Here is a 21,800-nt window from a genome sequence, read left to right as displayed (position 1 = left end):
TACATTTCTGGTAGAAGTGCAATTCTGAGTCAGTCTCTGTCAGATGAAAAACTGTGTCCATACAGCCAATAAGCGTGTTATTTTGCTTAGCTAAACACCCTATGGGGCTGCGCTGCTTGCAGATTTTCATTTAACCAAATTACACATAAGCCTGATTCATCATATTGGCTTGATGAAACCAGCTGACCCGCTAACATAGTTCAGCGCTGGGCGAACAACCTGCTGAATGGAGGTGTTGAGCTGACATGCCCCGGAGTATGAGGTCAAACACTAGCGTGTTGACCTGTAGCCTCCGTCCATTCAGGAGTCATTTTCAGCCTGCCATAGCTCTTTTGTCTGCCTCTCATATCTCTCCATTATCCTCAAACAACCAAGCACCCACCCATCCTCCTGGCCTGACAGTAACCCATGTCCAGTGTCTTCTGCACTCAATGTCCTCTCTGCTTTTTGGGGAATTGGAGGAGCCTGGGCTGTTTGTGAGTGCAGAAATATCTGGAAGTTTGTCAGAGAAGGGGGCGGGATCTTCCAGAATGACATCTGTCAAACTCACTCATGTGACACTGGAACTTGTCTGTGCAGACGTTGTATCTCCTCAGTCTTTTTCAAGCTCTCTGTTTTTTTCTGTTTGTTTCTTTGTTTTTTTGTTTTTCTCAATTTTTTGGCTCATCTCATGTTCCGGGGCCCTGAAGTCTTTGTGCTCCAGTAGTGCTGGGCTCAGCATGCTGCTTGTGTCCACACTCTGCTGCATCAGCACTAATAAGGCAATAGAGTGATAGAGGGAGCGCCAGAGTCGTCTGCTTCCAACGTCGCTACTAAACCAAACCCTCACCGAACCCTCCCAGCAGGGACACCATTAGCAAATCTATTAAAGGTTCCTTAGCAGTGAGAACATTACGGAGTCTAATTGTGGTTTTGAGATGGGACAGGGTGTGTTAAGTTTTGTAGCCACCCTAATGAGCTGCAGCGCTGCCTCTGATGGGTTTATTACCCTACATTCCAATTTGAGCAAAGTCGCTGACCACTGGGGCATCTCTGAAAATAGCTCAACCTCCATGTCTTACAAAAGCTTTTTTTTCAGAGGCTATAAGTTTAATGATGGATGTGAGAAAGATTTAGCCTATTGCTGGACAACGTTATGTTCTTTCATGGCTCTTGTGATTCATTTCATGTCAGCATTCCTCCTGGCTGCTCTGAGAACAAATACTCTCCATAACACTCACACATGATGAAGTGCGTAAGGACCGGGATGCTCCGGACACCAAACATATGATCACACCCCAGCGCCCTCTATTTTCAGCCGGGCCACACTGTGTACTCATTTTTGGTGTGTGTGGATGGGTGAGTGGCTGTTATATCTTTTGCAGGACCGCAACACGGAGGCTTGCGGGAAGTATTGGCTCTGTGTAACAGGAGGAGATGACCGGGCCATGTGGCCCTCAATGTGGCGCTAAAAACAGCCCCACAGCTGTGTGTGCAAGAGAGAGGGAAAACAAGACAGGGAGAGAGAGAGAGGGACAGGGAGAGAGTTAGTGCCAGTAAATGAAACTGGAACAACACCTGACTATGAGATGGTTGTAGCACAGAAACATTTGAGTGACAGAAAACTTGCGTCATAAACATATAATCTATTTAACACTATTTACTGTGATGTCCACTAGAAATAGACATGTGGAGCAGCTGTTGAGCACAGTATTGCATGTGTTTACGCTTACTGTGTGTTCAGCTTTTGGATTTTGTCATCACTGGGAAATTGTTGTCTTTGCTCTTCTGTGTGACATTGAAAACCACAAACTGTTCAAAGTTGAAAAAGGGCAAACTGCAAAAATCGCTGACTTAAACAAGTAATTTAATGTCATATTCAGTGTGAATTTTTTTTCTTAAACCAAGTGAAAAAATCTGCCAGTAGGATACGTTAATCTCACTTAGTTTCAATTTCAGTCAACTTTATAGCCTACTAGTGGGCTGATCTGCCTTATTCTGCCTTGTTAAATTCCTGGAACAAGTGAAACTGCATTAGAAGCAAGTGGACTTATCTCTTTTTTTTTTTTTTACTTCATTAAACATGTGCTATGAGTCCAAATTACTTGATTACATGGATATTTCTTGTGGTGTACAGATGCTATGACTCTTTCTTATTTCTCTGATAACAGTCTCAGTCAGCCTGAAACAAGAGATGGTTCCTGAATGCATTTTCACCACAATCTGACCACTGTCCCTCCTACTCCTTTCTAATTCTCCTGGGGCCAAACTCAGCTTGGTCATTTCCCTCCAACTAAAATCTCTCTCTCTCTCTCTTTCTCTCTCTCTCTCTCTCTCTCTCTCTCTCGCTCTCTCTCCTCTGAGTCCAAGCTTTAGTATGATTGCCCTCTCTCTTTCAGTGCATGATTGGTCAGTCCCCCCACCACCCCACTGCCCTCCCCTCCTTCTCTCTCTCCCTGCTTAAATACTTTTAACATAAAGAGAGAGAGAGAAGGAGGGGAGGGAGAGGGGGATGGGAGCTGTGGGGGAGGGGAACTGAGTGCTCGCTCTGTTGTCACTGGCAGAAAGAGAGAGAGAGAGAGGGAGAGGGAGAGAGAGACTGGAGTTGTGTCCCATATGTGGAAAAAAGCATAGCAGTGCACACACGGGTCGGGTCTGCTCCAGGGATTATCTTAGCGCTCTCAGATCTGATGGAGGACACGCAGGCATGAATAGGTAAGGCAGTCTGTCTTCTCGGCATCGCTGTGTTTATCTACTGTCAGAGCTCACTGCTAGCCTGCTGTTTGACTTGGCTCCACTGCCTGAAGTTGGAAAAGGACAGGAGCGCTGTAGCTGCTGGCCACGAGACATTCCCTGATCAAACCCACCACCTAACTCTGTTACCCTGCCTTCTCTCTGAGCTGTGTCCCACTCCCTGGCCAGGACAGAGCTTTGTTTTGTTTTAATGAACAACTATATTTAAAGCTGTGGCGTGTTGCTGCAGTGTAGTTATTCCAGGAGTGTTAAAAGTTGACTGTCAGGTAGAGCAGAAGGGATTTTAATCTGAGGTGGTGTTGTACATGAAAGCCTGTTGGTGTCCAGGGACAGCCGAGCGCTCATTGCGTAATTTCTCCTCCATATGAATGGCACATGAATGGATGTAAAATGGTTACTGTCACATTAACTCTTTTTATACTTACATTAAAGACAGTACCTGTAACAAATGTAGTGATGTGCAAAAGTGGTAAAATTATGTCATTAGTGTCTAAAGGTCTTTAGACATTTTAGGTAGTTTGATGTTTTTGCTCATGATTTTTTTCTTTTACAGAAATATTTACATGTATTTATTGCCAAAAACTATTCACTTTATTCATCTATAGCAGTAAAGATATTTTAGCAATCCCTTGATTGTTGTTACACTATATTTTTTGGAGTAAATTGTGCAACAGTGTGGATAAAGAATTAGGTTTAGGAAGGTTTTGGTGTCTAGAGTATTGTGCAACATAACATGAAGGTGCTGCTATGAAAATTAATTTTATTTTCAGATAGTTTTAGTCTTCTGCCTCATATCAGAATAACACAATACAAATTGAAGGATTAAAATTGTATTTAATCCGTGCTTTAAAACAATATCTCTTATACTACACAAAACTGAGTACAGATTTGATTATGTCTTCGCATTAAAAGTAGATGGAAACATTGCTGGCTACTTGACTGATTTGGTTTTACACATTTAGTTTATTAGAGAGTATGTTGTTGTTGTTTTTTGTTTTTTTTTTTTCAAACAGACAAAGCTCTATCTATTGAAATTTTAAGTAGTCCACAATTTGAAACTTTGTCATTATGGGAAACATTTTCCCCTCATCATTTTGCTTATGCAGCTCTAAAAGTGTTTGGTGTCCTAAGAATGCAGTCTTTATTGCCCCAGTGCACGGAGCAATGGTATGCATGGGTCTTTTTGTGAGGCAGATTTAGAAAGCCCTCTTTAGAGCCTGGACAGAGCTTCACAATCAGCTTAATGCCTGCTTAGAATGAATACCCTTGTGTGCGTCAATTTGGCAGATTCTGTTTGTGTGCACACCCTGTTTTTGATACGCTGATAGGGCTCTCAGGTTGGTCAGTAATTCTATCATACTCCGGGTGAATTGTGTGTGTGTGTGTGTGTGTGTGTTTAGGTTTGTGTTGCTGTGTGAGCATGTGTGAAAGGGTTAGTTGACATGTGAGTGTTTGTCCAGACATTGTGCAGCAGCCTGTAACTGGTTCTCTTCTCTCGCTTTCTCCCAGGGCCATTCTGGTGTCAGAGCGAGCTCATGCCAGTGATGGACTACAGCCGGACAGGCGCTAACCTTAGCTGGCATTCACGAAACAGCACTCCTCCTTACTGAGACCAGCTCCACAGAATGCTGAGTCCCATTGTCCCCTATAGTGAGTACACCGCACCTTTCTACCGCCTGTCACACCAGTCCCACTTCACTTAGTTGGACTTTGACTAAATCAATGACTCCCTTCTCTTGAAAAAAAAGCAGTAGAGGACACTGTGTTGTGTAGTTTGCAAACAGAGGGAGAATGCACAGATAGCTGTGAAAATGTATGCAGGCCTCAGTGAGGAAACCTGACTTTTTTCCTTGGCGTGTGCTGTGGAAATGCTAAACCCCGGGCACTGGCCCTGTCTGAATGTTTCATCACCAGGCGGAAGAGACTGATGGGGGAAGGAAGCGGGACAGAGGGAGGTTGGAGGGCTGATAGCTTAACCAGCAGAATCCCCCTTGGTTCTGACAGTGTCGTTTTACCAGCAGAGTCATACCTTCACATGCTGCCTCCTTGTCACTCCTGCTCACCCTCTTTTCTCTCTCCTTCTCTCTCTCTGTCCCTCTCTCACTTCAATGCTGACCTAATAACTGACGTGTCCAGTTTTAGCCCCCCCTCCCTCCCTCCATGCCTGCCCCCTCCCACCAGGCTTCATTTGAGTCCAGTGCTCTGCCTCACCAAAACAGCATTGTTTACCGGCCAGCATGGGGCTGCCTCCGTGGCCTCGGCCTCAAGAGCCCCCTTTTCCCAGCTCTTTAACTCGCCTCAAAGGAGCATTATTTGGCATGACAGTTACAAGAAAAGAGGGAGAAATCAAACAGAACAGTCAATTTAAAAAGTATTACTAAATAATAAAAACATTTTTTCCCTCCCTTAGCATTCAAAAATGCATTGCAGAGGCTGTAGAAGGCCATGATGCGGGTGCGTGGGAGTGCGAATTCAAACTGGACAAAACAGCTCAACCAAAGAATCGTGACCAGATGTTCGAGATATTAAAACCATGACACATTGTTTGGTCTTTGTGAATTCTTCCCATGAAACAGGCAGTGTTATCATTTGAGCAAAATCATCATCATCATCAGAAGAATGGAATTTAGATTTTTTGCCAGCATGCAAAGTAGTTGGATTTATGTGCATTGTTATGAAACGTTTCTTTGCAGAGGTGCCTCCCTATTGAGTTAATGGCAAATCATTTTGAATACCGTATGTGTTTTGCCATTAGTGGCTGTAACCTCTTGAAGGCATTTTTGATTGAAAAAAAAATATCTATCTATCGATCTATCTATATATATCTATAGATATATATATCTATATCTATCTATATATCTATATCTATATCTATATATCTATATATATAGATATAGATAGATATAGATATATAGATATAGATATATATACATAGATAGATATAGATATAGATATCTCTAGATATATATATCGAGCATCGATTTGACTGAACTGCTTGATACTTGCATGTAGAATTTTTATTGAGAAAGGCATTATTGTGGATGCAGCATTCATGCATGGTTGTGTTACTGCCCACGAAGGCCTGTTTGACTGGTACTTCCATTTGCTCCCTGCACCCTGCTAGTCCATACTGCCTGAACACACTCCCTACTGCTGGAGAGGACATGCACGTCCAAGAATGTCACAAACTCCTGGTGGAATAGTTAGCATGCCTTCAGCGCCGGCAAACTGTTGGTCTGTTCTGGGATTCTCTCAGTACACCAGGTACAAGCCGTTGTGTTTGATTTTGTTTTCTTGGTCAGTAAGCACAGTTGGGGTTTTCATGTGCCGTGGCCAGTAGCTTGATGGTTTTGATGTACAGAGTAGCTGTGTTCTGCGGTGCTCCAGCCGTGTTGAGATCATTCCAGAAGAGTCTGTTAGTGTGTTTATGTGTGTCTGTGTATGTATGTAGACAGAGAGGGAAGGTAGGAGCACACACAGCAGTGTTAGGTAGTCCTACTGTTTACTCTCAAAGCGGTGACATGCAGACACACCACTGCGCTCGCTGGTGACACCGCTGCTCACCGTCTTATAGTTATAGTCTGTAGAGTCACAACTCAACTGAGCACAAATCTGCCTGTGAAGACTTAGCATGTGTGCAGGACATGTGAAGACTCTCACCTCCATGTTGGAATTCCCTTTTTGAGAATGAAGAGCATTCCTCTGCTTCCTAATGCTACTTTTGACTTCTAGTGTTGGCATTTTAAGGCCTACACACTGGTACAGAGGCACAAACAGCCTCTCACACATGCACACACACACACACACACACACACACACACACACACACACACACACACACACAAACATTCTTTGTTATCATGCCTGCTCTTAGATATCCAGTCTCACTAATTTAGGTCCCATGTTCAGCCTACGTGTGTGTGTCTCCTTCCTCCTCGGCGTGTCCGGCCTCCGTCCCTGTCTCTGGTCAGTCCAGGGGACTTCAAGCTGGGTCGAGCAGCGAGGGCCGGACCTGAGGAGAAACCTGAGAGAGATTCCAGGGGCCATGGATACTCCTGGAGGGATTTGGTGCAAAGAATCTGTAATCTGCACTTCAAACACACTCTTAAATCAGTCCCAGGCCGCCAACCCAGGAGTGCCCTAACTCTTGTTGCTGGGGGCCCCCGCCAGCGTAGCGATACCTTTTCTTTTAAACCAGCATACACACACACACACACACATACACAGAGGGAGAGAACTACACACAAGAGTCCAGATCTGGCAGTTTTTATAGCTCTCTTCTGAGTGACCCCCTCCCTCTCTTTCCCTTTCTCTTTCTCTCCCTCTGTTTTTATGTTTTGTGTCTGTGTGTGTCTTTGTGAATGACTTGGCTAAGTCATGGACCAGTTTGCATAGAAAAAAAGAGGAATGGATCTCATCCTGGCCCCTGAAGGAGTGGACTTGAGGGCCGCACCAGTGTCTATGTCTATTGTAGGCCGAGTGGTATGAGTGGTGCAGTGGAGGGGCCCGTGAGGCCCTTGAGTAAACACACAGCCTGCTGAAGTGTGTGTGTGTGAATAAGAGGTGGGATCATTAGTGTGGGGTGTGAATGGGTTCTAATTAGCCCCTAGTGTGTGTGTGTGTGTGTGTGTGTGTGTGTGTGTGTGTGTGTGTGTGTGTGTGTGTGTGTGTCCACAAGATAGAGGTTAGGGACCCAGGGCCCTACGAGTCCATTGGCCCAGCACTCTCTCTCTCTTCGAGGGTTCATCAGCTCATTAAGGAGACCTCGCCTCCCGTTAAGGGCCCAATTAAGAAGCAGGGTGGTGAGGCTTATTTGGATGGCAACACTTCACTGGATTCCTGAGGCAGCAGAATTCAAAGCTCGACAATGAGACACAACGTCTTTCACACCGGCACAGCTAATTAGTAAATGACTACTCTTGAGAAATAACATACTTTAATCGTTATGCCATTAGCCATTTGTAATGCAACAGTGATCATAAAATGCAGTCCTGCCAAAGGAGCTATGGCTGAAGGTATTGAGCTTTTTCTAATTTGTGTGTGTATTACCAGAAAGCGACAAATCCCAGAGCTGTGCCTGTGCTTGGAGGAGTGTAGGGCCCCGGGAGAGGAGAGGGGCCAGGGGATTTAGAGAGAAAGGAGGGAATGCAACGTGCTCACTGGGAATGGAGGGAATGAGGGAGGTGGAGAAACTGAGAAATAGAGAAAAAGGGAGATTGGAGGGAAAAGATGGAGCTGAAGAGGGGGAGATAGAGCAGAGATCGGGCGAGTGAGACAGATGGAAGGGGTGATTGGTCATCACAGAGCCTTAGGACAGCTGTTCTTTGATATATTAGTGGACACAATGACCTAAAGCCAGCCTGCAGTCACAGAAAATAGGGACCCTGTTTTTCTTGAAGGGGAGGGGTTGGCTGGGCTCCTGCCATTTGTGGACGTGCGTTAGCAGGCTCGGGGGATGGGGAGTTGTTTCTAAAATTACGAGCATGAAGTGACGCATCTAGCAATTTATTCCAGAGGGTTTCGAGTTTTGGGGAGTGCAGAGAAAAAAGCTGTAAAAGGGAGCGCACCCCCAAATGGGAGCTGCTTTTTGCTGCACTATCATTAACAATTCTAAACACGTTAATCAATTAATCAATGTTTAACAAATGCCATCAAGTAGTGTGGCTACTGCTCCACTCCATCCACTCTGCAAAATAACATCTCAAACACTGAATATTTATTTGCCGCTGATGAATCGGAGGTTCATCATACATGTTTTTTTTTTTCCATTTATCGTTTTGGTTTTGAACAGTAATTGTCATTTTTAGTCACTGTGTGTTTTAGTGCAGACAAGGACAATGATATTTTATTGCTGTGGTGTCTACAAAATACGAAGTGATTTTAAGCTCCGTAATGTTGTCATATTGTGTGTTTTTTTCCTGATGGCCCCTTATTAGCTGTGCATGCAGACAAAAACTAACCTGACAGCAGGCTTCAACATCCCCAAAGGGGAACGAAACAAAAAATAGAGTCAAACTGTCATTCTGATGCATGGAACAGTACAGAGCGCTCTATCCACCGAGAGAGGAGGGTACAGAAAGAAAAAGAAAGAGAGAGACACAGAGAGAGAGGACATCCCTCAATGCCACTGCAGGAGATGGGCTCCCTCCTCTTGGGAGCGGGCCGGTGAGGCCTGTTTGAAAAGAGCTGCGTCTGCTTGTGCTCTGGGCAGCAGGTGTGAAAACTCCCCACCAGGGCTCCTGCCCTCTTCTGTTATTACATCTTTTTAGGGCCATGAAAGAGGGAGCAGATGAGGCAGAGGGCCAGAGAGTCAGAGTGGGAGAGTGGGATTGTGTTTCTTTTGATTGATAGCAGCCCTGTGACTAATGCATAGATTTATAATAATTTTCCTTAGCAATGCCCAATTATGCACGGCTGATAAATTATGATCCCTGTTGTCCGGTGTGGGCATTATCCCTACCTAATGGAGGTTTGGGAAGAGTCTCATCAGCTGACCTCACACTTGCTTTAACAGCTTGCTGGAAATATCCCACCCCATAACACTGGCTCCACAGACACCTCTGCAAATGTTGTGTGTTCTTTTTCTTTTCTTACATTTTGTAACATAAGTATAGCACAACATAATTCACAGTATCTATCACCAATTAAAAGCAATATTTTTCAATGTATTGCTATGAATTCTGCCGCTTGGGATAGAATGTGTGTTTTGCATGAAAAGTGAGAGAAGCACGAGATGAACTGGACAATTTTCCAGCATCTCCCCCCCTGCCATGCTGTGATATGTGGCTAGCCTGCCAGATTGGTGTTTTTATGGCAGTGCAGGTAGTATGCAGCAACAGCAGGACAGACACAGCCAAGTGAGAATGTCCTGCTTGATATTAGTGTCATAAATCACACCGGACTGTAGGACAGAGGATTTAAGGGGCTCCAGAGCTCAAAGAGAGATCAAGAGATGACAAATTCTGATAACAAGTTCTCAGTTCAGATAGATCTTGTTACGCCCACCAAACTCAGTTCTTGATCAAAGGCAACACTTCTTATTTCAAGTACTTAAGAATGTTTATGTTTTGGCTGAAAAATGCACAGTGGTGTTTTAAAATTTCTGAAGAGAGATAATTTGCTCTAATCAGTTAAGGCCAGCACGCAGGAGTTTCATCCTATAACTCATTGATCGGCTTGTGCTTGCTGAATACATAACAACTGATGCAGCCACCCGCGCCGCAAGTTTGTGATTTATCAGCACAAATATAGTGTCTGTCACACTCTGCCCTTCTCTCTTTTTCTCTGTTTCATTCCCCTTGTGTGCGCTTGTGTGCTTTGTATCGTGACTAGGGTTGCATTCATTTCAAGTGTATTTCAAGTATTTTAAAGTGGCTGTTTTTGAAATGTTGTCTAAATTGGATTCCAAACGCACCACCTCAACAGCCAGAGCAGCATTCTCACATGACACTACTTTCTCTGCAGCGTTATGATTTAGAGGTATTGAGAGAACGTTGCTCCATTTAATGCACATTTTTGCTTAAGTGGACCTGCTCATGATGGGAATTCACTCGAGGGATTTTACCTGCTTGATGGGTTGAGAGAATGACTTGTTACAATACTTGTTACAAGGGTTGTTGGGGCCTAAGGGTTGCATTCTAAACAGGAGAGGACTTGATTATAAAACCAACAGCATTTGCATAAATTACATAAATTTCTCACTTGATAATAGGAAGTAAACAAAGTATCATGTCAATAAGTTTTATGGTTGACGGCTTTTTCATCCGGAAGACAATTCTGTTCTTGGAATAGCGCACTTTGTATTTTTGAATCCGACCAGCTAATCAGCTCTGCGCAGGCCTGCATCACGCTTTTCTTGATATTAATGTTTCATAAAAAATTGACAACGACAAAAGATTTATAGATCCATATAGGTTTTAGAAGCATGGTGCTGTACCTAAGCTGTGGCTCTGGCTGGATATAGAGGATGAGGTGGAGGTGGTGGTAGTTTACTGTAGTCATTGGGTGGGGGTAAAGCTCAACCATGAATAGAGCCCTGATTGGATTGATCCACAGTGCTCCTGTTTACAAGCGGCCTCTCCACAATCGGCACAGTTTAATAGTGGCCCGTCCCAGAAGGCTTGTTGCATCCGTGTCCGTTTTGTTCCTCGGGGCAGGGAAAACAAAAGTGCCGGGAAAGGAGAAGGGAAAGGAACCCCAGGGGAGCTGTGAAATGGCAGTGGAGCCCTCCAGCTCTGGGCTTCCTGCCAAGATCACGTTTCACCTCACCTACTGATACCCCTCATAGAAAACCACAACACAATATAGTCCACTGCCAGGCATTATGGACTGAATGCTGCTTCAGTTTCATTCAATTAATATGAAAAGTCAGGCTGACTTTGGAAATGGGGAATCTGAGCATTTGATGGCCAAAAATAGCACATAAACTTACCACACTCCCCTTGAGCTTTTAGTGCTCCAATTCTGTTAGGGGCCTCCCCAAAGAGAAGCTTATTTCTGTTAAAGAGGGCCCTGCCACTGTCTTCATCACGCACTCCTACAATAGGATGCAGCTCACACAGGTCCCTCAATAAATCCCAGGCTGACACAAAAGCTGTCAGTGGACTGCTGCTGAATAGATTAATAAGATTTCCATAATTAGGCAGGCCCCTGACAATAGGATCCTTCAGGCTTTGTCTCAGGGCCAACGGGATTGTCCAAGCTGCGCACGTCTGCTGGACGGCCGTCCACCACAATGGCCGCACAGACAGTAAGGCGGTCAGCAGAGGAACATCTGTCTCTCCTGGGGCCTAGAGCACACGTGCACGCACACTCACTCACACACACACACACACACACACACACATAGAAGTTTCTGTGCATACACACTAGCGTCTTATCAACCTTCTACCAGCCGGCCAAGGCCATTGGTCAACAGAAAAACATCATCATCACATCTTTATGTGTATGAAACTCGGTGACCACAGCTTGCAGTGATTTGTGTTACAGTGCAACTGAAATATAAATTCATTTAATTCAAGCCCAGCCCCCTTGAGACTGGATCACAGTACAGCTTTCCTCATAATGAGGACAGGAACAAAAGCTTCCAAAATAATTGAATGAGAGAGAGAGCAACATTAATTTCATAACACACTGATTTTCTTGTCCATTCTTATTAAATGTGGGGTATTATCCATAATCCTCCTCCATCATAAACAAGATCAGGATGGGATGACCATAGCATCTGAAAGTTTCCCAAGTGGGCATTTAATAATATACTGCAAGATAAAAAAAAAAATCCTTAGTATCACAGTATGTGTTATGGAGCTTGAAAATCTATCATGATATGAGTTATACTTACAGTGTGGCTGCCTACAAATAAACTTTAACCTAACCTAAACCTGTTTCACCATAGACAGCTTTGTGTTACAGAAGTTAAATTATTTTTGTGTAGCAATTTTGTATAGCATATATTCCAATCTATTGTATGGCACTGAATCATATATTCAAGTTAATCTTATGGTTACACCCCTACCCACAGCACATCCACATTGTCCTGATGTCCTAGTTCTAATCATAGCTTTCTTCCTGTGCCTCGAGTGAATTAATCTGCATGATGGCTCTGATTTAAGCAGAAGTGTAGATTAGAGCTTGCTCAGTTTATTGTGGAGCGCTGCTGCTCTAAAAACCACAATCCTGCAGAAGGCAAGATCTAATTACACAGAAAGGGCTAAACTGCAGTGCAGCCCTGCTGTGTTCACCAGGGGTGGGTGTAACTCACTGTCTATATGCAGGAAGATTCAGGAAGTACAATGCACATTTTAAGGACCTGCATGTCAACAGAAATTAAATAGTTTCTTTCTAATTTGAGGAAGTCAGTGGTGGTTTGGTTCAGGTATGGGCAGCTGGCTGTTACTCTGGTCAGGGGGGGTTTGGCAGAGGAGTCCATTCTGTATTGGTGCTGCTCTGATGATGGAGTGGACAGCAGTTAGCCCGCCTCACTGAGTCCTCTAATGTCCGCCCCGGTCCACTTAGAGAGGACGGAGTGCCTTCTGTCCACTCTTTCCCCTCCCTCCATCCCTCCCTCCATCCATCCCTCCCTCCCCGCTGCAGGTTTTATGAGCTCCCCTGGGCTCTCATCCATCTCTGTCACACACAGGCCCCATTATTGGGCCTGCTCGCAAACTGGTCGGGCTGCAGATGGGAAGGGCCTGCAGGACATATACGGTTTCTGCAGCCTGGACAATGACCTGCGAGTCAAACCACAAAAATATGTGGTCAGCTGGGTGTGGACACGCCAATGTCTTCAGCATGTTTGTAAAACAGCAAACAGAACAGAGTGCGAGAATGTAGTTGTTATTCCTGGTTGTGGTGGATGTGTGTCTCTGTGTGTGGGTTGGCTGAAGCTTAGTGAAGTACTTGAACTGGTTTGGCCATTGGGAACTTAAGGCAGTGGATTTGAATATGAAGGACATGATAATCCAATGGCCATCTGGTCTGCTGGTCTCATCTGACTGAATAAATAACAGGCGTAATCTGAAAACACACATGGGGAGGTTTGGCAAGAGCGTAAAGAAAGAGGCCAAAGTTTAGAAGAGAACCCGAAGAGTGGGAAAGCAGCAGCAGAATCAGTGGCAGTCAGTGGATATTGAGCTTTGATTTAAATGGCAATAAGAGGCCTGGCTCCACACACACAGACAGAGCTATGAATAATGAATCATCAGGCGTCCACTGAAAGGAAGGCAGAGCGGCCAGTAATGACGGCTTTTGCTTTATTCGTTTTTACCTCTGTTTCTGCCTGGAGTAGTCCTCACCTCAGGGTAAATCGTGACAGTTCAATAATGCCAAGCTATGCCTGGAATGTCAAGCTAATGCCTCAGCAAGAGGTAGCCTTAGTCTTCATGAAATGAGTGATTCTCCAGCCATCATCAGGTTATGTGTATGTAGCCGTATTTGACACATTGCAATCATTCTTTTTTGTGTGTGTCCATATGCTAGCTATGTGTGAAAAAGCACTCTCAAACATATATTACTTTTTCTTTTACTTGAAACGGGCTCAATAAGATAATCACAGATAATCACAAACCATGCTGGTTGAAAATTAGCAGAAGTATTATAGATTTGGAAAGTCAAGTTTTCAGACCAGGCAACATATATTTTATTTCATACATTCTAAATTCCAGGCCTGCTGAATATTTTAATAACGGTTTCATGAGAACGGAGAGAGGGAAAATGGGATTCATGGAACAAAATCTCTTTTTCCTTTGCCCTCTCTCCAGCTAGCCGGGCGTTGTGTTCGGTGCGTAGCAGCCATGATCAATCAGAGCTCAGCCAGTGCTGGAGTCAGCCAGAGGAACAGACATTCCACTTTCCCAATGTTCCATGGGAGACTGTGCTGATGAATAGCACACTATGCTGCAATTCCAAGCCCAACCCCCCCCTCCCCCCTTTCTCTCTCACTCTCTCCACACCACTGTCCACACACACACACACACACACACACACACACACACACACTCCATCCCCCCTCCCTCCCTCTGTCCAGCCGGCCACTGGGCCTTTGGAGCTCTGGTGTACGGTGGGTGGGTGGATTGGTGGGTGGTAGGTGGGGGTGGAGGGAGGAGAGCAGGCATTCAGAGCAACATGCACAGGGAGATAACAATAGGTCCTCTGGGAGACCTGCAGATGCTAGTGGCACAAGGAATAGTGGGATCTTATCACTACTCCAAAGCAAGCTGGGAAACTGCTAAACAACACGTCCAATCTCCCGATCTCTGCTCTCTCTCTCTATCTGTCTCTCTCTCTCTCTCTCTCTCCTCTTTGCTGTACTCTTCCATTCTGGGAAATGTGAGCCCCTTCTGCCACCAGCCATGACAGTAACACTAAAACAGAATCCGTTCCAAACAGGAGGAAGCCGATTCCTTGTCACTGGCTGTGTGGAGAGGAGGGACCATGTGTCACTGTTGACACTGTTGACTGAGGAAAACACAGTCATGGAGCAACAGTCACACTTCTCACTTTGTAGCCTATTTCAGTAACCTGAGGAAATACTAAAACATTTTTTGTATCAATGTGAATAGAAGATCTTTCAAAGGAACAGTTCAAAGTCCTAGTTACCCTTAGTGCAGTCTGTCCATCCAGATAGTTTCTGTGTGATTTGACGAGGTTTCCAGTCTGCTGCAGTCTTCCTTGTCTCTGTTCACCCCAGTACAGTGGGGTTGGTTGGGTATTCATTTGTTCAGCTCAAATCATCAAAAGCACACATGTAGAAAAACTCAATACCAATAGCACTTTCCAACAACAATGGCACGGATCTTCGGCATAATTGACAGGCCTTGGGGACGAACAGTTTTGTTGGGAACCATTTCCTGCCAAAGAACACCACAAACTGTATCTGTCCACTTCCAGGGAATTTGAATTCAAGGCAGATAGATAAAGTTTTCTTTGACAAGAAAGTCTTGTAATTGGTTCTGGAAAGAGCTGTTGATGTTGAGTTTTTTTACGTGTATATTTTTAATGGTTTGAGCTCCACAAACAAATTTCTATCCAACTTCACTGTATTGGGGTGCTGGGAGACAAGGAAGACCGCAGCAAACTTGAAACCTCGCCAAATCACACAGAATCTATTTGGATGGATAGACTGCGCCAGAGGTAATTGTGACAATATCATTTTGTATCTTGGGTGGGTGTTCCTATATAATCATGCCAGTAAGCTATCCTGTTACACAATTGCACACAAAGAAAAGTTCTGACTTGGTTTCCCTGTGTGTATCTGTCATCAGGCTTGTTGAAGATGCACTGGAACCCGGAGCATGCCCAGCCCCTCAGCCAGTGGCCTGAGCAGCACCTGGACGTGTCCTCCACAACCTCTTCTCCGGCCCACAAGTCGGAGTTATACACTGGTCGCAGCCGCGGTTCCTACAACTACGCCTGGGCCAATGACGACATCTCTGCCCTCACGGCCTCCAACCTGTTGAAGCGCTACGCCGAGAAGTACGCTGGCGTGCTAGACTCGCCATATGACCGGCCATCTACCGTTGGCGCCTATGCGGAGCCAGGGGCCTTTGGGAGCCTCAATGGCCAGAAGACTGAGCTGGAGCACTGGCCACTGACGCATAGCACTGATGGACCCTATTCCCTGGTGCCCCCTGGGAGCCATGACAGCCTCTCAGGGTCCAAGGCTGTAGCCACATCAGCAGGCCTTTCAGGTGTTAGCAGCGTGTCAGTGGTCAACAGTAACCTCTCAGACTCGGGCTACAGTGGCAGCAGCTCCTGCAGCGGCTCCCACTCCAGCGAGTACCCCCCTAGTTACAACGGCACCTATCTTTCCTCAGGGTACTGTCCCCAACCCAGTGCAGCACTTCCCCCTGCCTCCCTTCACACTCTCCAGCCCACCCCAACCCTGGTGCCCAGCTATAGTCCTACCACGCCTGTCTATAACTACCCCCCCCAACACATACACCCACCAGACCAGTCTTGCACAAAGCTACAGCCACCCCTCTGCCACCTACCTGCCCTCGGGCCTGCCAGCCCCTACTCCCATGCCCTCAAGATCCACAGTGGTTGGAGGGAGTTACAGCTACCAGAGTACCAACCTTGGGACAGCTGAGTCTGGAGGGTCGTTAAAGAGGAAAGCATTTGACATGAGTCTAGAAGAAGATGATGACGGGGATGGCTCTCGCTACAGGAAGTATGGCTATGATCCTTTGAAAGCCGGGGGGAACTCGCCCTACAGTGTGACTGAGAAAACGGAGTGCCGTGGGAATGGCTTCAGCAGCACAGGCAGCACAGACCCTCAGACCTTCAAGCCCAGTAAACCTTCCTCCCAGCCCATGGTGTCTCCACAGTATGGGGTAGCAGGGGAGTACAGCCCCCCGCCGGGCATGACAGGGGAGAATGGAGGGGGGGAGCAGGGCTTCACCCAACAGCAGCAGCACCGCTCCCAGGCCCACAAACGATCCACACTGTGTGGTCCCACTGGTGAGACTCTGAAGAGCCCAGACCCCCGATTGCTGGACCTTGTCAATGGGGAGCTATTGGACTGCAGTCCTGCTCTGGGCTGGGGGGAGCTGGCTGGGCTCACCCATGTCAAGGCAGCCCTGGAGGAAGACCTGCTGTGGCCTGTGTTGAGGCCCAGCCCAGCAGTGCGGCCACCCAGAACCGTCCTGCTATTCGGCCCCCGGGGAGGGGGGAAGACCACGTTGGCTCGTTCCTTGGCTTCACAGCTAGGGGCTTCCTTCTACCGGCTGAGCGGGACCATGCTGGCCTCTAAAGGGAAGACAGAGGCAGAGCACATTTTGGGCGCTCTATTGCAGATGGCCGGGGCACGGCAGCCCTCAGTGTTGCTGATCACCCAGGTGGAGGCCATGGAAGAGGAGGGGCTGAGACAGACTCTGCTGGCCACCCTGGAGAAAGCCCAGGTGGGGACCACAGGTCTGGTGATTCTTATATGTGCAACCGGCAGGCCAGACCTGCTGCAGGATGCAGTCCATCGGAGCTTTGCCAAGCGTTACCACGTTAGCCTGCCAGATGTGGGTATGCGCAGACAGGTACTGCTGCAGGCCCTGGCCCCCCAGGGCTACAGCCTGAGTGAGAGGGAGCTGAGCGCTGTGCTGCAGCGCACTGAGGGCTTCTCGGTGTGGGAACTGCTGCAGCTCAGTCAGCAAGCACTCAACTCAGCCTCCTCCTCCACAGGGGCCATGCATGGCCTATCCACGCCCACCACGCCCCCAGCCTTCACAGACTTTGAGAATGCCTTTTGCAAGGTGCGCCCACACACCACCCCAAAAGAACTGGACACTTGTATAGAGTGGAGTAAGGTGTATAGCCACTGAGAAAGCAGCCAGCCACTGTACTGGGACTGCCCTATGACCCTGTCTTTGCTTTGACATGAGAAGCCTTGGGAATGTTTTGTTGTTGTTTTGTAATTACCTATTATGCAGCCAAAAGAGTTAGAGGAGCGCAAAGATACAAGAGAGCTGATAAAATTGTTTTACTGGCATAAGCATGCCATGGTGTGCTGTTTTGTTTTTGCAATGAATATACACAATATTTTATTTTTCCCAAAGAAAAAAAGATAAATAGGCCTTGCTTGTTGAGTGGGGTAGTGTATTAGTTAATTGGCCAATGGGAATATTAGATAAATATTTGGATGCTCTCAGAGATCCTGATTAGCCTTGGTCCAGGACACAATCAATTATTTGTTGCTAGGTGACGTGGTCCAAGATTATGGATAATCAGGGTTTGGGAAATCCCCTTTTGACTGCTACTCTCAGGATCCTATTTATTGCCAGTCCACTCCCGTGGTATCCTAGTTTTGATTTAGTCATTTTATTGCCACTCAACATTTAGTATGAAGGGCTTAGGATCTATAAAATTTCAGCAAACCACATTGTTTTTGACCAAATACATGTATAATCAGCAGCGCTGTTAAATTTTTCAAAACAGCCAGATCTTCTATCACAATTAATTAATCGTTATAGCTTCTCACCAAATTGTAGCAATTAACAACATATTCTGTTGTCGTTGTGCTGAAAAAACAAAAACAAAATGACTTTTATTAAATCCGATCATGTGGCTGCTCTTTGTCAAAGCATGCAACATTACTGGTTCTCCTGGGCTGAAAATGTCACATTATTATTGCCATTTTCCAGGAATACATTTGTTCTAATAACACTTTGCAGTTGTACTTGACATTTTTTGACAACAGAAATACTTTCTATATATTCTCACTTAACTCACAACAGTAATGGTACTACACTCAGATATAAAATGGTACAATGCACAGAAACGATACACTTTTTAAATGCTTTGTTTACTGTCCATAACCTTCACATACATTTGTTGTTTATCTTACATTCCTCACTGAGTGCAGTTTTCCTGAGAATCCTTACAGTACAGCCCTTAGCCACCTGCACACCCAGCTTCAACAGTATGTCTGTTTTCCATTTCACTTGCTCCTTTTGTTTCTTAGTATGTAGTCTTGTTTGAAATGCTCAGGAAGAATTTCTTTACCTCAGAAATATGAAATAAAGAATGTATGTAATCTTAGGGTCTTAGTAGAGAGTGGTGTGGAGCAAGGACAGGGAGAGAGAGGAGAAACCTGACACAGTCTTGTAATACCCACTGCAGCTGGGCTTTTACCTCGGGAGAGAAACTTGAATATGCTACAAAGAGTAACATTGAATGTAATTCAGGTATTTCAAAGGATATTTGATGCCATAAATCCATGTTTTATTATATATGAATATATAAATACATTTTCTTTTCTTTTCTTTTATCCTTTATTTTTATTGTAGATTTTGGTGGAGTGATGGTTGTCTTCAAGAAATGTTATGTAGATTACAGAAAAGATTCCTTTTTTGTTGGACAGACTGCTGGCAAATCACCACAGTATTGAGTGTTTACATATCCTGTGTATGCATGTCTGCTGGTTGTAGCGTTATGGCTGCAAATTATCATTTGATAATGTAAATAAAACACACACACATACACATACACACACACACACACACACACACACATACTCACACACAGTTGTATATGTGCGCTCAGTTGCACTGACCATTTGAGCACAAAAATATATAGTATTCATGGGGACAACAAACAAACATGGTTGGAAGTCTTCTGTAGTTATTCAGCAAATCTAAAAAACGATAGCTACTAATATGTACATATCGTGGATAAACCCAACATGCAGACAATCCAGAGAGAACCCCCGTCTTTCCACCAATCGTACAGTTCTGTTTTAACAAGCTGGAAAAACCTGGTCATTGGACTGCATGTACTGAGGTCATGCCTGTTTGACTGTTGCCATGGTCCTGAGGAAGTATACAGAGAATGATGTAATATTTCCTACTGCCCTTTCTCCCCCTCTCTCTCGCTCCCTCTTTATTTTTTTCTCTCTCATCATTCTTTTTTCTCTTTTTCTCTCCTCCTCCTTTCTGTCTCCCCAATGCAATCTCATTAGACTGGATTGCCCCCTAGCCACAAGCCCTGATGGCCGTGTGGCGTGTATCCCCCCTCCAAACCACCCCCCTTCCCTGTTCCCGATTCCTCTGGAGTGGAAGTGGGCTGATTGATGTCCAGCAACCCTATATCACAGTTCAGCCTTCCCTCTACAGCTGGTGACTTCAGTCATGCCATACAGCCAGATCAATCAGAGTGACCCCCTCTGTGCATACTGATCACTGCTGAAGAAACTGAAAACACATCTACAAATTACAGGACAGCCTCTGCCTCAAGCAGCCACTCAGACACGGCCCAGATAATGCAAGTGATTTTTCACACGTAATTACAGAGATGAAATAATGATGATGACTTAGAGGTACTTCAAGTGGCCACAAAATACACACACTTTGATTACCCATTGTTGTCCCTGCTACTCCCTCCCAACGGTTTGTCCAACAAAAACAGGCATTGTTAGATGTTTTGCTCTGTTATCACGGTAACTTTGTTCTTGGTTCTTGTACATTTTCTGTAACCATTTCTACCTCATTTTTGCGGCATATTGTACATGAAAATATTTATTTCATGTCTTTTTTGATGTCTGTTTTAAAAATGATATGTTCTTGAACTGTAATGGTCTACCTCAGAAAAGACTGTATTTTAAGAGAAGAGTATCACACAATATTAAACAGAATCTGTCAATATTGCACTTGGGTTATTTATGTGTTTTCTCTGAAATCAGCAGTCAAGGGACTGCAATTGGCCAGAGTGCAAAAATGACATAATGGAGGTGCTTACCTTTTGTCACTATATCCATACCCTTGCCTGACCCCAATGTTAAGGTCAGCAAAGTCACTTAAACTGATTACCAAATCATTTAATGTATCAGCATATGAGATGAGATAATGAGATTTAGTGTTTGGGCTTAGAGCGACTTCACACTCCGTACATGTATAGTTGATATGGAAAACTACAGGTACAGTGTGGTTCAGGTCAAGGTACGCTCACTGCACTCAGAATTTAAACAAGTAGTTTTGCAGAGTTTGTGTGTGTGTGTGTGTGTGTGTGTGTGTGTGTGTGTGTGCGTGTGTGTGTGTGTGTGAATGTGTGTGGTGAGAGATTAGAGAAAAGGAAAGAAAAGAGGGAATAGGCGAGTGTGCATGAGAGCGAGAGGGAGAGAGAGAAAGAGATAAATAGGGTTTTGTGTGGGCGTGTGTGTTTTTGTGTGCATGCGTGCACGTGAGTTTGTATGCGTGTCTCTGTTTTTATGTGTGTGTTGGCGGGTCCAGAACAGCAACAGAAGCAGCACTAGCACACCCCTGAGGCCCCCAGCCCAGCACAAGAGCACAGAGGTCCTTCATCCCTGTCACTGTCTGTAAACAACAGCTTGTCCCAGCGGCCTGCCCTCTGCTATTTCTGGGCTTTCCTGACATCTTTCAAAGACTCAAAACTAACCGGGAGAAGAAGTAAATCAGAGAAACTGTGTGAAGAAGTGAAAGTTTAGTAGAAGCCTGAAACAATATCCATCCCTGCCCAGTTATGGATAGCGGTGTCAAAGCCGAGTTCGAAACATCTGTGACTGAATCCCAGTAGAATAGCGGTGGTGGTGTTGATGACAGAGTAATTAATTGTCTAATAATGATGCATAGCTCTGTTATGACCACAACCTTGTGCAGCGGCTGCCCTTCATCCTCTGATGAAGGATAATTGTTTCTGCAGCTGTTTAAAAATTATTTTTCTATATTTTGCTGTCATAAACCCAATAACATAATCCACAGGACAACTTAACCCTGCAAGGGCAGAGTGGACTATGTGAAAATGTGACATTGGAGCAGATTTCGCACTGTAGGTATGGCATTTTTCATGTATGACAGAGAATGGGGATTTCGTAGGTTGCAATAGTTGCATGTTTAAAGTTATTATGTTCTTATGCAAAGCAACAGGCACGCAAGTGAAATCAGGCTGAGTCATGTTTGTGTGATGTGTTCAGAGCTGTTTGTAACACACAAACCCACCCTTTCAATCTGATTTAGCAAACAGTGTGCTGTCACTGAAGTAGTTACTTGCACTCACAATGTACAAATGGGCAAGCTGTCATTGATATTTACAAAACTATAAGCTCATGATACCAGGCATAAAGG

The 21,800-nt window shown here is 45.1% G+C and overlaps 1 protein-coding gene across 1 annotated transcript; it reads left to right on the top strand.

The window, feature by feature from the left end:
* The first annotated feature begins 2,615 nt into the window (after nucleotides 1-2,615).
* On the top strand, nucleotides 2,616-20,354 carry fignl2 (fidgetin like 2). The gene is given in 4 exon segments (XM_030056827.1): nucleotides 2,616-2,694; nucleotides 4,243-4,383; nucleotides 15,495-16,156; nucleotides 16,158-20,354. Coding segments are annotated over 3 exon segments (2,076 nt in total). The 5' UTR covers nucleotides 2,616-2,694; nucleotides 4,243-4,358; the 3' UTR covers nucleotides 17,547-20,354.
* Nucleotides 20,355-21,800: the final 1,446 nt, after the last annotated feature.

The sequence above is a fragment of the Myripristis murdjan genome, chromosome 7 (genome assembly GCF_902150065.1).
Source record: "Myripristis murdjan chromosome 7, fMyrMur1.1, whole genome shotgun sequence".
NCBI lineage: Eukaryota > Metazoa > Chordata > Actinopteri > Holocentriformes > Holocentridae > Myripristis > Myripristis murdjan.
This window is presented reverse-complemented; position numbering and strand designations above follow the sequence as displayed.